Source organism: Talpa europaea (assembly GCF_964194135.1).
Source record: "Talpa europaea genome assembly, chromosome: 2".
Lineage (NCBI taxonomy): Eukaryota > Metazoa > Chordata > Mammalia > Eulipotyphla > Talpidae > Talpa > Talpa europaea.
The window spans coordinates 140,678,909-140,694,893 of record NC_140068.1 but is presented as its reverse complement, the minus strand read 5'-3'; the positions used below and the strand labels follow the sequence as shown (position 1 = coordinate 140,694,893).

General features: G+C 43.9%; 1 protein-coding gene across 1 annotated transcript; it reads left to right on the top strand.

Moving 5' to 3' along the window:
* Positions 1–4,271: 4,271 nt before the first annotated feature.
* Positions 4,272–13,792, top strand: LOC311188387 (E3 ubiquitin-protein ligase TRIM38-like; the record flags this gene model as incomplete). The annotated part of the gene is made up of 5 exons (XM_084259487.1): positions 4,272–4,682; positions 7,504–7,705; positions 8,690–8,711; positions 8,807–8,919; positions 13,254–13,792. The coding sequence occupies 5 exons, from the start codon at positions 4,272–4,274 to the stop codon at positions 13,769–13,771; spliced, it is 1,266 nt and encodes a 421-aa protein (XP_084115613.1). The 3' UTR covers positions 13,772–13,792.
* Between the last annotated feature and the right edge of the window lie 2,193 nt (positions 13,793–15,985).

Below are 15,985 nucleotides of genomic sequence, written 5' to 3'. Positions count from 1 at the left end.
GAAGGAGAGAGAACATGCAAAATATTGCACCTTCTTTTATGACTGCCTCTCTGTCTGCCAAGGATAAGGAACAACCTCTCCATGTGTCTCTCACCCACATATATTTTGCAAGTACCTCTCCCTGGCCTCTACACATTTCTCATCCAGTCCTTGGTGAAAGTTGGAGATAGAGAAGCAAGAGAGAAAGGAACCTGTCTTCTGTGCATATAGGTTCATGAAGTTACCCTCAGTTTCCAGTAGCTCCCCCACTCAAACTCCATGGCACAGTTAGATATGTAACCCCAGATGACTGCATGCAAATGGAATCTCTTTTAAGCTCCTTCCAGAGTCCCAAATCTCTCTTCCATTAATGGAAACAGCTGTCTTAGAAACCAGTGGCTTTCAGGGATTCTGGTAATTTCTAGTACTGCTCAGAGTTTACCGTGCTTACCACCCACTAAATGCATATACATAAACACAGCCACTACACACACCACAGACAATTCATCATACAAACTAAACCCCAGGTATCAGCACATGGCAATACCCCATCCCCCCGAATATACATAACACACACACACAGATATTTACTGCACACTGTACATACCACGTGAAGTATCTGACACATACACATAAGCCTGTGTCACATGCAACACTTACTATGACCACCACACCGGTCACATGGCCCCCCGCCACCACCTGTGTCCCCCACTCAACCCATGACCACTACACCCCTTGCATGTCTGCTCCATTGGCCAGTGTGTGCCCATACTTCCTTGGGGCTGCGTCGAGAGCATGTCAGAATATCATTTTCTGGTTTCACAGATCACACTGTGCTGTAACTTCTGGACACTTGGGATTCGTCAGTTGATGATACTGACACAAATCTCTACCCTTTGGAGCTGAATTCCCATGAAGGAAGCAGGAAATAAGCAGGTAAGTAAATGTTCAGTGAATAATGCCTGAAGCAAAACAGTCCCTGAACAAAATAAAGACCCTAAGCAAGTTTCAACTGAGGGAGAAGTGCACCTTCCCACAGGAGGCCACGGTAATCCTGGTTGAGGGGAGACAGCTGAAGGACTTGAGGAAAGTTCCTTAAGGATTTCTGTGCATGACAGTTTCTCACAGAGGGAACACTCAGGTCATAACCATTTTAGGGACTCCAGGGAAACACTCCCCAGACTGGGCACCTGACTTCCTGCACCCAGCCTCGTAGGGAGAAACCACCCCACTGTCTGGAGGAGATGCATCCCCAGGGGGCCTCCCACTGGGGGGCTGTCTCAGCATATCACACACATCGCATGAAGCACTGGGCTCTCCCCACTTTGGGGACGTGTCTCTGGAGGCTTCTTCTGTGTCCCCACCCCTCTCAGCCCTGAGTGCTGCATGATCCACTCATTCACACAGCAGGTGCCAGGGGGGCAGTGGTCACAGGACAGTCCCTGTCATGAGCTTGTGCTCTTGTCTGCTGCTGCTGTGTGGGGTGGTTGATCCTCTGTGGGGTCCCTCATCTCCTTTCTTGGTCCATTGATAAGACAACTCAGGATAAGCTGTGCCTGGTGCAGAGTCTCATCCAGGACAGTGACAGTGCAAGGAGGTACAAGAGAAGTCACCATCAGATCAGGAACCCCTTCTGTCTATGAGCTGGATGCCTCAGAGGGGTTTCCTGTCCCTGTGTGGTGTCTCCTCCCAAGACTGTGCCAGGACATGATGAGTCCATGAGTGGAAATGGGCAGAGGCTCTGGGCACAAGAATGGGGGTGCAGAACTGGAAGAAACTCCTCTTGGGTGGGAAGAGAGGAACCTGGGTCACAACTGGGCCTCGGGCCTGAGCTGCTAGACGGCAGGCCTATGACTGGGCTGCACCCCGGCTCCTCTGCAGGTCAGCTGCCCAACAGACCCCACATGGCTCTCAGCCCCAAGCCAAGCACTGGGGCCCAGGGAGCAGCCAGCCAGCTCTAGAATTCCAGTTCGCTTCTCCTGACTGCCTCCCCCTTCTCCCAACCAGCCCCTCAGACTGCAGAAGTTAGTTCTTAAGCAAAAATATTATGTTTTTATCATAAATGCCTTTTACACCTGAGGATATAAATATGGCAGAGCCTTGTTTTGTGAAGATAACCTGTTTTTTTCCATTAATTGTAACTCAATATAGTGTTCTTTATTGAACTAGAGGTGCTGGCGCTGAGGCACTAAATACTTGACCCCTGACTCCCAGTCTCTCCTCTACAAGCACAGGCCACTGGTGATGCGGCTCCCAGGTGGTGCAGACCACTCACTGCAGGGGCCTCCTGTGCTCTCCTGGGTGGTGACTTTGGCTGTTCTTACGCATCAGAGTCCTGCCGAGCAAAACTGAAGAGAAAAGCAAGACGCAGCAAGAGAAGACAAGAGTGGGAGGATGATGTGGGGAAGTGTTGCAGTGTCCATGAGCCCTGCTGCTGTCACCCCCTTTTCCCACCACACCCTCCAGAGCAGTTTGCAACAATAGGCACTGGAAATTGCAAGGATAATATGGTTGAGGAGAGTCTTGGATTCCCAAGAAGGCTGGCGGCAAAAGTAGAGAGCGCTCAGGTCAGAGTCTGTGAAGTGACCTCTGCAAGTTGCTGATTTGCGGAGACTGTGGGGGTGACAGAAGAGTCCTAGGCCACCATTTATCCCTTCTGCTGTTGCTGTAAATGAAGGGGTCCTCTCCTGTGTCCCCCTCCTGTTCAGGACATGTGGAAGAGTCACAATCCTCCCCATGTCCAGGAGTCTGCCTCCCTCCCATGTTAGTTTCGTTTCTGATTTAGAGCAGAGCTCACTTCTTTTTTTGCAGCTGCAGGCAGTGGCAGCTGGAGGGACCCCACCCTGAGTGTGCGGCTGTGCTGAGTGGCACAGGTGGTAAATGACGCCAGTCCAAGGTTTGTCAGGGAAGAGCTAATGTGTCTGTGTGTGCATGTGTGTGTGTGGTGGGGGTAGCTTGGGAAAAGCACTTTGGTTAGGACTTCGCTCTCTAGCCCTCTCTCCCATTTTCTTTCTCTTTATGTTTCTCTTTCTCTTTCATGCCCCATCTCAGAAGATCATGCATGAGAGGTAAGTGAAGGCCCAGGACCTGTACCCTGGGTGTAAGGAGTGGGGAGGCCTGTCTTTCCAGGAGCACAGAGCCCTTACGAGAAAAGAATCTAATATATTTTAAGGGAAATAAGTTGTGAAGTAAAAGAATTCTCCAATTCCCTATGACTGGAGAGCTTTATCCTTATTTTTGGGGGGAAATAATCTAATCATCAACTTTAGTTGAGTCCCAATTCTTAATTCAGAGAATTGTCACTTCAAAGGAAAGTTCTCTGAGTTCTTCCCAATGACACTCTCTGGCAAAAGCCACCAGGAATGGGAAAGGGAGAAAAGGACTAGGTTCCAGAAGCAATCTCGTGGGAAGGACTGACTCTTGCTCCTGGTCACTCCCCTCCTGTCTCTGGGTGTCAGATCCTCACTGTGATGCTAGGGGGTGAACACCCAGGCCCAGGGGGCCAGGCCTTACCCACTGCTTTCTGGGTTCTATTCTACACACTCCCTCGATCCAGTCACCCTAAATCTGCTGAGAGACAGTCATGGCCTGAGGAGGAGACAGTGGTCTCAAGGGAGGTCTCCAGAGACCCTGCTCCAGGACCCACTCCTTCTCTTCCAGCTCTTTCCCAATACCTGCTTCTTCCTGTTTTGTTGCTGATTTTGACTGTGACCCTGGAAGGGTCTTCACAGAGCCTGTTTACTGGTTTTGTTGCTTGGGGGTGAAGTTGGGTTAGGGAGAATTGGGGGCATGGGGTAAATAGTGTTAAATGTGATTGGGAGTTTTTCACAGTCCACCCAATTCCCAAGTATTACAGCCACGTACAAAGAAGTTATACAGGTACGAAGAATTCTTAATGTTTACTGGTTGGGAAAGTGTTTCACTCTCCCTCACAGAGTTTTCTATATCTTATTGCAACTTTGGCTAAGCCTATGTTGCTAAGCCTCTTAGCAGCAGGTCCAAGAAGGTCTTCTATAAAGATGGGATGTTCTCTGTCTCTGGGGTGTCAGGTAGCCACGTTTGCAGGTAGATAGTAAGCCGCTGAAACACAGTTAGTGGATAGGAAACTGAATTTTTAAATTTCATTGTATGTTTTAGTGACCATAAACAGGAACCAAACTCCAATCCATTTCCTTTCTAGACACAGGATTTCAAGATTAGTAGAGGCACAAAAATCCAGGTTATGTGTATTTCCATCACTATGGAAAGTTCTGTCTTCCTCTAACCACAATATTGGATTTTTTCAGAAAGCCATGGCCTCAGCCCTCATTACCAAGAAGATGAGGGAGGAAGCCATGTGCTCCACCTGCCTCCTGCTGATGACGGAGCCCATGAGCATCGACTGTGGGCACAGCTTCTGCCACGGGTGCATAACAGATTTACTTGTTAATCAACGACAAGGGACATCATCCCCAAAGAGGTCCCACTGTCCCCTGTGTCGGGCACCATTTAAGAAGGACAATCTCCGGCCCATAAAGCAACTGGAAAACCTCATTGAGCGCCTCAAGGAGCTGGAGCGTGAGAGGCTGTGTGAGGAACACGGGGAGCAGCTCCACCTGTTCTGTGAGGACGACGGGCAGCTCATCTGCTGGCGCTGTGAGCGCTCCCCCCAGCACAGAGGACACACCACAGAACTTGTGGAGGAGGCAGCCCTAGGCTACAGGGTGAGTAGTGGATGAGAGGCCTGCAGCAGTACCTGTTCTCTTGTTGAACTCTCAGAGTTAAGATTATTTTTGCCTGAAATCCTATTTTATGATCTTAAAACACACATCATGGTTTTTTTGGATTTTTTTTGTTTGTTTGTTTTTGTTTTTGTTTTTTTTTTGGTATGTGATGGGTCTCCACTGAATAAATTTCTGTGCTCCTGATGTTCAGCAGGTGGTCAGTGTCTCATCCCATCCTTATTCTCTCTTGCTGTGATGATCCCTGCTGTAGCCTTCAGTGTGCTCAATCCACACTGGCCTGTTTTATCTTCACTTGTGTGTATAATTTGAAAAACCACAATGTGCAAGGCCATGTGAATCTGATAACAGGGACAGAGACACACCACCTTCTAGGTATCCTGCAGTCAACAGGGTAAGGAAATCAGCAAAACAAGAATGCTGGAGTCCCTTGACTTCGGAGGTTAGTATTCCCCAGCCCATGGGGTGTGATTTATGGGGGAGCTTCTAGAAGAGAGTCTGCAAGGACGCACATCTCATCATATACAGAAATTTAGAGAAAGTTGTCTTGGGTATGTTATTATCTTGTGCACATGCAGCACTTCCCTGGCAGTATTGTGGTTTTGGGTCAGCTGTCTCTGGTCAGCAGATGAGCTTGGATCACAGTTCAGCGGCCCACCAGTGATGGCCCCTGGTGCATGTCATTCAACCCCTTCCTAAGCTTCAGATTCTACAGCACAGTAATGATGGTAAAAATCCTCCCAACTTCTCAGGGTTATAAGGGGATCAAATATGTTACTGCGCAGACTTTCCTCAGGGCGCTTCTCTGAAATCGTGAGAGTCAGTAACATTTAAAGTCCTCCTTATTATTAATAGCCCTGGAGGATGGGGATCCATTGAGTTTCCTTGAGAAAGCTTGACAAATTAACTATAATGTCCCACCTTATTTTTATCAGGAAATTTTCCAGAAAGCTCTGACTGAACTGAGGGAAGAGGAAAACCAAAGTCAGAGCCTGAAGTTGACCACAAAAGAGCAAATAAAGCAATGGAGGGTAAGAAATTGAGTTCATTAATTTCAAGCTATTTTGCATACAATGTCATTAAGAAAGTGATGGTTGGGCAACATACTTCATGTTTTATTCTCACTAGGCCAGACAAAATAGATAAAATCTAAGAACAAACATCCTTTATTTTATGGCCCTAGTATCTGTGAGAAGTTATCTACCTCTTTTTACCCTCACAACCATGATTGTCTAGAATGTTCAAAATCTCAATCTGTAAAAGCAGAGTTTTGAACTTTCTTACATGTAACCATCCTAGACCAGGTTTCAAGTTGTAAAGATCTCAGCATTTAAATAATTCAAATTCTAAATCACTTCCTGTTTTGAAGGTTTAACCATATCACCTTGGCACACTTATCACAGTGCAGGGTATAACGTTCCGCTTTCTAGGTTCAGAAGTCATCCTTTGTGAGCACTGAGAACAGGGTCACTCTGGGTGAGATTATGTTACTCAGCTCATGAGGCTGGTGGTGAGGATGGAGCTGCAGCAAGTACATACACAGACCACTGCAGACTGTGGGTCTCTAAACTGTTTCTATAGTTTACACAGGATCAGAGCCCACACCCCTATAAACACACTGATGGAATCCATCGCTTTACAGTTAATTGTACTATTTAGTCATTCTGCCTGTTTTTGGAGTCTCTTCCAGCCTTTGTCCTGATCCTTTGTATGTATTTCCGGGATCTTGGGTAGTGAAGGGAGAATTTCCATTGTTACAAACATATAGGGAAACCACATCAATGCCTGAGTCCAGCTGTCCTTGCCTCCTACTCAAAAGTTCTGCTTTATCCTAATTAATGATCCATGACTACAATGTCACAGTCATATGATGTTGTATGAACTGAGAAATCAGCAGTGGAAATTGCAATTCTGTATCTTCCAAATGAAAAGTGAGTCCCATAAGAAAGTTTATTTGGTTCTGTCATCTTAGAAAAAATAGTACGGGACACAGGCTTAGTTGATTAATATTTCTGGTAACTCTGATCAAATTCTGCCCCTTTCCTGATAATCATAGACTCCCCTACTTGGTGTTAATGTCTAGTCTTGGTGACGTTCATCACAAACTGTTGCTTCACAAAGTTCCATCAGAGACAGATATACCTTCTTACATCCAAATACATAAACTGGGATTACTAGTGTTTGACCTTGGCCCTACTTCCATAATTCATCAGCTGAAGAAGAAGGAAATAACTCAGTTGACTATAGGGAACTGTGACAGCCTCTCCCATATCTGAGTTCTGCGTCCTGCGCCTCATTCTGTAGCAGGGACATGCACGTTCCTCCACCTCAGATGACTCATGGCAAAAAGTATCACAGTATCTCAAAAACTTTTCTTTTTATAAATGTCTGTGATCTTTAAAATAAACATATGAAATTTACCATTTTCAGCATCCTCTGTGTTCACATTATTGGCCATCATGTTGATATTGGGGTGTCCCCAACTCTACTCTCCATCTGCAGAACTTGTTCATCCTTCCAACCTGAATCTCTAATCCCCTTATCTTGTCTCCGGCCGTCTACATTCTTTTTAAATTTGACTATGTACCTATAGAAAAACAATCATGAAACTGTTGTCGTTTTGTTCTGACTTATGTTACTTGCCATAATCTCTTTAAGGCTCATCCACGATGTATCAGCTTCCACATATTTCTAAGGCAGACCAATATCCCATTGTGCTTATGCACCTCATTTTGTATCTCATTTCATCTCCAAATGAGTTTTGGTTTGTTTGCACCTTTTGAGCATCCTTTATTGATTCTAGGAGAATATAGTGCATGCGAGAAGTAAAATCCGTTTTGACTTTGAGAATCTCTACAACTTCCTCCGTGTTGAGGAGAAGTGTTATCTGTGGAGACTGGAGAGGGAAAAAGAGCAGACTCTGAAGAGTTTGCAGGACAATGAGGCGAGTCTGGAAAAGCAGATCCAGGAACTCAAGAGCCACATCCAGGAACTAGAGAAGAAATGTCAGGGCCCAGCCCAGGATTTGCTGCAGGTGATGCTGTGCCCTGGGAGGACGCAGAAAAGATGTCTGTTCCCAAATGTTAAGGGGACCGTGGAAAGAAGCAGGGGAAGATGGCAAGGTCTTCCACTTACACTGGGAGGTGGGGAATCATTGTAGGGAATTTGAAGTAGTGTTTCTTTTGAATATGGCCCCCAGTAATCTATAGGGTGCCTTTATGTGGATCATAAAATATATTCACATTGCATACATAGGCTAGATCCTTGGCCAATACATACCATAGGAGTCTGTGAGCTTCTATCTGTCTCTGTACAGAACCCTGACTGCAGACATTTTCCTAGAAGATTCCTCCAGTTGACTTGTGGGTGATAAAGTGGGTCAGCCACAATGTATGAGACACTCTCCCTGCTTTGTTTGTAGTTCTTGCTCCAAGAGCTCTTATGGGGCTTTGCTCAGGCTGCATGAAGGATTCACCCCCTTCACATACATCCTAGAGCTGTTTCTTCTCATTCCCTACATAGAACTGGATGTCATGCTGTGAGCATGTAGTGTGACAGCTCCGTCACCAGGTGATACCTGCTGCCACCACCTGAGATGGCCTCTCAGGGGCTCTGCCTCTGCTCATCACTGAGGACATTTGTGATAAGCCTCTAACATGGGCTGCTTTGAAGGATTTTAGGTCCCTGAAAGCAAATTTCCAGAGGGACATAGGAAGCTTCTGTCCTTCTTCCCCGAGCAGCCCACAGGCTGATGTGATTAGAGGCACAGGTCACAGTAAGGAAGTTTCTAGACTCAGTGGGTGAAGAACTAGATGCCATGCTGGTACCCTAGGGGACAGAGAGCATCACTCTACCTGGTAGCTGTCATTGTCTGTGGCTGGCTTGTCTCTTCGCTTCTTTGGGAGAAATGATTAGAGGTTAGTCCTGCATGTCAAGCTCCATAAGATATGCTGCTCCACGATCACCTTGTGCCTTTGTTTCTCTTTAAGACATGAGAGACACCTTGGGCCGGTAAGTGCTGTATGAGTACAGGGGTGATGGGGTAGGGGTACATTGAGCTTCATGGAATGTTCACTGAAGATGTCTCTGTCCTCTGCTGATTTCAGGAGTTTGACTGTGAAGCTGAATGTACCAGAGGCTGTGTCTTTGGAGCTTCAGACTGTGTGTAATATTTCGGAGCTTTACTTGGATTTGAAGAAAATGTTAAAGAGCTACCAAGGTTTGTGAAGTTAACAAGCTCTTAAGTGCTGTGGACAAAAGGCACCTTAAGTTATAATCGAGTTCACTACCTGCCCCTGGACAGGCTCATAGCCACATCGGTTGTTTAGTTATTTTCACAGGGCTGCCGCACTCTCTCTCTTGTTAGGATGCCTCATTGATTGGACAGGGGCACAGGATGCAGGTGATCTGGGCAAGCTTTTCAAACTCCTTTTCTTCCATTTATTAACTGTGTCATTCCAAGCATATGACCTCCTTGATTTTCCCACCTGGAAAGTAAAAATACTAACAATTCCCATTTCACTGTTTTGTCATTAAGGTGAAATGCATCAATCTGTATGAAGTATTTAGAACAGTGTCTTGTATGTAAAGTTTATTGTTAATGTCTCAGTCATGTCTGAGAAAGTAGGTGAGGATAATGGACTTTAAAGTTAATGGTTTTAAGGCCTTGACCCAGACAACATGGTAAATGTTAGAATAATCACGAAAAACCACATTTTACCAATTGTAATCCTGTCCCTTGATTCTCTTAATCAGTGCCAGCTATATTTCCATCACCTCTTAGCTACAATTACAAAATTCAAATGGTTTGACAACTAAGTATTTTCTATCACTCATTTACCACAAAATGAGACCTAACTGGAAAGATTTGGTGACTGCTTTAGTTATGTACAGCTGCAAATATTTAGTGTTTAAAAAAACAACACATTTTATCTCTCAGTATCATGTGTCAGACATCTGGGGACAGATAAGATGGGGTCACACGGAGCAGTTATAGGCTCATCTGGTGGATCAATGGGGGGTTAATCCTCTTCCAGTCTTCTTCCAGTTGTTGGCAGAATTAATTTCTTTATGGTTATAGCATTTAGGTCCTGACTTCTTACCATCTGTTCTCTGGAAGCACCCCCAGCTTCTGAAAGTCACCACTCATCAATTTGCACATAGGCTGCCCAACATGGCCAATTATTTCTTGCAAGCGAGCTCAGGAGAGATAATCTCCAGAGTAAGTCAGCTATTAAAATGGAATCACATAGTGAAATATAATCAAGGGGTCACATCCCATTATTTTTGCCAGTGGTTAGAGGTAATCGATCAGAGGCATCTTAGGTTATGCCCACAGTTAAATGGAAGAAGTGTTATAAGACTGTAAAATGAAGAGGCAGGGGTCATGCACACCACCTTGGGTCTGTCCTCCCTCAGTGGCTAATCCTATGTCACACTGATATGAGACTACTGGAGACCTTTACTTATCCCACTTACTGCAAGGTTATGAGGACGCGGCTGACATAGCCCCTGCTGGGGGTGGGTACACCATGTAGTGTGTATTATTGTTATGTATTTAAAACATCAAAAATATTCTGAATTTTAATATTTGCCCCTATACCCAGTTTTTGTAAACAAGGGATTATAGATTTTTATGTAAATGTCAGTTAATGTCACATTAATGTCAGCGGTAGCCACCAAAAACAGTATCTCAGAATTTGAACTCATAAAGATGCAAGGAAAGAAAAATCAGAACTTTATGAAAGTCATGTCCAGAGTTCAGTAAGCTGATTTGCCTTCTTTTATATTTCATACATGGCATTTCAAGGAGGTTTAAGGCAGTCTGTTTCTGAAATGGGCTTATCTCTTAATTAAATATATCACCTTTTTAAAACCCTCATTATTAAAGCCTTTTGCTATTTTTTACTATAATATAATAACATTGATAACTATAGTAATATATAATACACTGTACTATATATTATATTAATTTTACTATAATGCAAAAATGTTAATAATTTTAATACTATATAATATATTACTACACATATTATGTATATTATTAATAATATACATAATTACACTATTAGTAATACTAAAACTAAATTTACTGTTTTTTTCTATAAATCATTTTTACAAATAAATTGTAATCAATTAAATAGAATAGAATAGGCATGAAGAAAAATCTCGCATTTCCCTCCCAATTTCCAGTTCTACTTCTCAAGGCAGCAAAATCTAGGTCTTTCTATGTTTGTACAAGCATTTAATACAATTTATTGAAGTCTCTTCCTATGTCACCTATGACATTTAAAACTACCACTCCATGAGACTATCCTAATTATATGTAACCTTATCCCTGCTGATGGGGCCTCAGGCTCTCCAGCACTGGGGGTGACAGCAATGCTGCAGTGATGTTCTAGTCGAAAAGCCTTGTATCCTGGAGCTTTCATTTCTGTGCGGCATGTTCCTAAGGCCGGGATTGCTGGAAGGTGTTTTCCTGATGCCTGTTGCCAGGTAGCTTGTTCCAGTGAAGCAACAGGCACTGCCACCTGCAAGGTTCCACTTGCCTAAGTAAGCGCTCTCTTTCTGTGGCTGATTCGCTTGTTTAGGAATTTTGTTTTCTGATGAGAAGACTCTGCATGTGCTCTCCTGTTTTATTCACAGTCCTCCCTGTCGGGGCTTTGATACAGATGAGGAATCTGAGACACAGCAGGTGAAATGAGTGCTGTAAGTCCCCACAGTGGAGGTCTGGGAACTCAGCCGATAGCTCTAGAACTCTTTGTCACTTTGCAGTGTGGTAATCAATGAATGTGATTTTTTTTTAAATTTAATTTAATTTTTTTTTTTTTGTGGGACTCTCACCGGCGCCTGGGGAATGAACCGGCGCTGCAGAGGCTGTGGGCAGCCTCGCAGCCCAGCGCTCAACCGCTGCACCACCAGAGGAGGCCCGAATGTTTTTTTAATGGAAGGCTTGAAGTCACTTGTTATTTCCTTTTTTTTTTTTAAATTGTTATGCACAAAATACTTCTGTGAACATTTCTGACCCATGCTTCCTTCTTTTCTTGAATGGTTTGCTCAGATGTACCTTGAATAGAATCGGTACTATACAGGGACGCACGTTTTACTTTTATAAGCTCTGCAGATCTTAAAATTGTATGAATGTTTCCAACCCACAGTAGGAACCTTCCATGTGTGACTTGTCTCACTATTGAACACTTTTGACAACCTGATAGATTTAATCTGGTATCTGATTATGGATTTAATTTTATTTCTCTCTTTTCACTAAAGAGGTTCAGTTTCTTTTTGCTTGCAAGTCCATCGACCCTGTGGGCTTCTGTGATTACCCAGGGTTTACTCTGTTTTGAGAATGTTTCTGTTAAGTTCTTGACTTTATTGATCTGTGGAAGCCTGTCATGTCCCATATCTTCTGATAGGCTTAAAACGGTTGTCACTCACTGTTTCACTGTTGACTTTTTTATATGAAGCATTTTTAATTGTTCAATTGTATATATATTATATTATGATGTAGATGTTTTTCTATTCATATTTATCTATATTTGGCCCTTTACTATTGATTTCTAAGCTATTTGCATTGCACCCCCAGCCCACTGGGGCAGTCTGTCTTTGCCTTATCATCTCCTCTCTGCTTCCGTTGGCTGAAGAAAGTAGAAGTCAGAGAAAATGGAGCCTGGGAGATGTGTACGCAGGGGTCAGCTTTACTGGGAACAGCAGAGTGGAGAGAGGTGTGGAGTGATCATGAGGGGGAAAAGTGAGCCCCCAGGACAGGAAGAGTTTCTGCAACTTGATTTCCCTTACTGCTGGAGTCCAGTAATCAGTGTTTCACCCCAACACAGTGTATACTTAACTCTGTTGCTACAACTTCTGTTCATTTTAATACTGCTCACCTGCTCAGTGTCACACTTAAGTTTATCATATATTTTTCTATTTTACTTGACATATCAATAGTTACATGTTTTTTATGTGTATTGGTTTCCATTACAGCTAATCCATTAGCTGAAACAAGACAGAAAAGCTTATACTTTAAAAAGCATGGGGCAGGTTTCCTGAGGTCTGGGAAAAATTCTGGGCCTTCAGTAATAAGCTCTGTCCTTAGCTTTGTTATTTTCCTTTCTTATTCTTGGTGTGGGTGGTTATTATTAAAATGGGAAGGGCTCGCTCTACTCAAATCTTCTGTGATTCCTAGTTGTCCTAGATAGGAGATGAAGGACTTTGGGGGGACAGTAACATTATCAATCTGGGTAGTTCTGGTCCTCGGCTTCTCTGAGTGGTGAGATGGTGATGATGATATTTATTTTTACTATCCATTAATGATCATTTCCCATATACCAGGAATTTCACCAACCCTTATGCTTATGTTAGCTCATTTTAACATCTTCGACACCATTCTCTGTGACATAGGATTTCTGCTTTATATTTAACAGATAGAGGATGACTCATGCACCCAGCAAGAAATAGAGCTTACATTTGAACATAGGCTAGTTTATGAAAACCAAACACATTAAAAACATGGTTTTTTTGTTTTGTTTGTTTTCTGTTTGTTTTATTTTGCAGTCCCTGTGACCCTGGATCCAGATACAGCTCATACTCACTTAATTGTCTCTGAGGATCGAAGACAAGTCACCTGTGGAGGCCCGCAGTTGAACCTTGGATTTTCTCTAAGATTTCTTGACCTACCCTGGGTCCTGGGCTGTGAGCGCTTCACCTCAGGAAGACATTACTTTGAAGTGGATGTGAGAGGAGATTCTGGGTGGGATTTAGGAGTCTGTCTGGAAAATGTACCCAAAGGTTCTCCCATGAGTCTGCAACCTAAGTGTGGATTCTGGGTCATCAGATTGTGGAAAGGGAAAGAGTATGTAGCCCTTACCTATCCCCCAACTTGCCTTCCTCTGAAGGAGCAAATCTGGGTGTTGGGGGTTTTTGTGGACTGTGAGGCTGGATGTGTGTCTTTTTACAACATGACAAGTACTGTCTCCCACATCTTCACCTTCCCAAGGGCCTCTTTCTCTGATACTCTCCGGCCCTTTTTTGGTGTTTCTCAAGGTTGCACTTTATTCCTAAATTCACAATAACAGTAAAGAAAGGAATAGGTTTCTGTAGCCTCCTTCTTGGTGTAACCATCCTAGAGAATATAATAAAAGTTCCATCAGGGAAGAAACTTAGTCTTTCCTTCACTTACATTTTTCTTTACCTGGAACAGTACCCAATTCTGGATGGACAGTAAATAAATCTGCACTAAATTTATTTAGCGGATACTAAGTAAATCTGGTGATTAGATACAAAGACTAAAAATACTGTAGCTGTTCATCTTAATGAGTGGAGCATGTAAGATAACAGCCACGGGTATACATTGTCCTTTCCACCCATCTTCAGAGGGCAGATCTCTGATTTCCCAGTTCTTGGTCTGACTACCAGGGTAGCCAGAGGTCAGAGGGGTGAGTGCTCCCAGTTTGTTTGATAGCATCAGAAGTCATGTGTGGGGAGGAGGGGAAACTGTAGTTGTCGCTGTCAGCTGCAGAGAAGAGCAGGAACATCAAAATAATGGTGACCCTTCTACCCACTGAGCTGTTGTCCTGGATGTCATCGTAAGTACAGATACCTTGCAGTGTTGCATAAGGATTATCGAGAGGTGACCTGAGGACAGCAAGGAAAAGGGGCTGACAGAATTGCTGAGCAGACTCGCGTGTGCCAGGATGGCAAACCGCCTGGGAGGGACGCCCATACTTGTGCCGTCCTTGGAAGTCTCCTCGGTCGTAACTTAGTGCAGCATCTATCCACAAGGACAGGCATGTCTGGATAAGCCCAAAGGTACATGGCGTGCTTGGGCTCATGTACATGTCATGCAAGGCAAGGTTGTTTTGTTTTCTCTGACTTATGATAAAACACAGATGTCCTTGTTCACAATTCCTATATAACCATGCTAGAAAAATAAAGAATTACTGCTTGTAGTTGACAGCAGTACCCCATCTGTTGGGCCCTTTGTGATCAGCATCCCTGGTCTCAGAGCCCACAAGAGGCTCACATTCCAGACCTAGTGAGTCTACTTAGGTGATGAGCAGGTGACGTGTAAGAGAAAAGCTACAGTGGTTTACAGTGAGAGGGTTCAGACAGAGAGGAGATTAAGTATAAAAATAAACTTTGACAGGGTTTCAGTCTAGAAATGAAATAGATTTATTCCAGATTATGCTAGTGCCACCTATCTTTTAATATTTTATTAATTTAATTTGTTTTTGTGTGTGTAGAAGAACTGGGGAGTAGGCCAGAAGTGTGTGGGGTGAGACGGAGTTGGGAGCAGAACCAGAGGAATTACTGAAATACACTGCTGAGGGGAGCAGTGGGCAAGACAGGAGAGGTGTGCTGTGCCATATGTGGGTTAACCCTGGATTGGTTGTAGTGGTGATAGCACTGAGACTTTACCCCTAGGCCACAAGGGAGGTGCTATCTTGAAATATTTTTAAATCTCAAAGAGTATTTCTCACTGGTAGGATTTTGATAGTCTTTTTTTTATCAGATATGCTCTAATAGGCCTTAGCCATACACAGATATATCCTTATCATACTTAAATTATCCGATGTAAGTAAGCTAAGGCCAGCACCATGGTGTAGTCAGCCACATTTCAAACTGCGTTAGTGATGTCCCAAAAAAGTCACTAAATTGAGCCTCCCCTAGTGGTGCAGGCGGTTGAGCACTGCACTGTGAAGCTGTCCGCAGCCTCTGCAGCACGGGTTCAATCCTGGCTGGCTGGCGAGGGTCCCACATGGCATGGCAGACCTCTCCTGTCACGACCGCTGCTGCCCTCAGCAGTGTATTTTGTCAGTCTGCCTGTTCCGTCTCTGTCTCTGGTGAATCCTCTCACCCTCTCATGCATCTGGCCTGTACCCCGGTTCTTGTATAAAATAAATAAATAAATCTTTAAAAAAAGTCACAAAATTGCTAAATGTCATGATATATAGTTGATATAAAAATCCATGTGTGTTGACTTTGAAATGTTCTGACATCCTCTCACAAGGAAGACAATGACGTCTAATTCTGGCTTTGGGATGTTGGATGCATCCACACAGAGGGAGACAGGGAGAGGTCAGATTATCCATCACCCACCACTCACCTCAGCCTCACAAGGTCTCCTAGTCACGCCGATAGAGGCTGGGTTGTGACCGAAAATAAAGTGTTGGGGAATAGACCACCCCAAATATGTGACTTTGGCATATGAATCACATTGAACTGAAGGCGAATGAGAAAACTGAGATAAAGAAAAGCTCTCTGCTCTCTCCCTATTGCAAGATTGT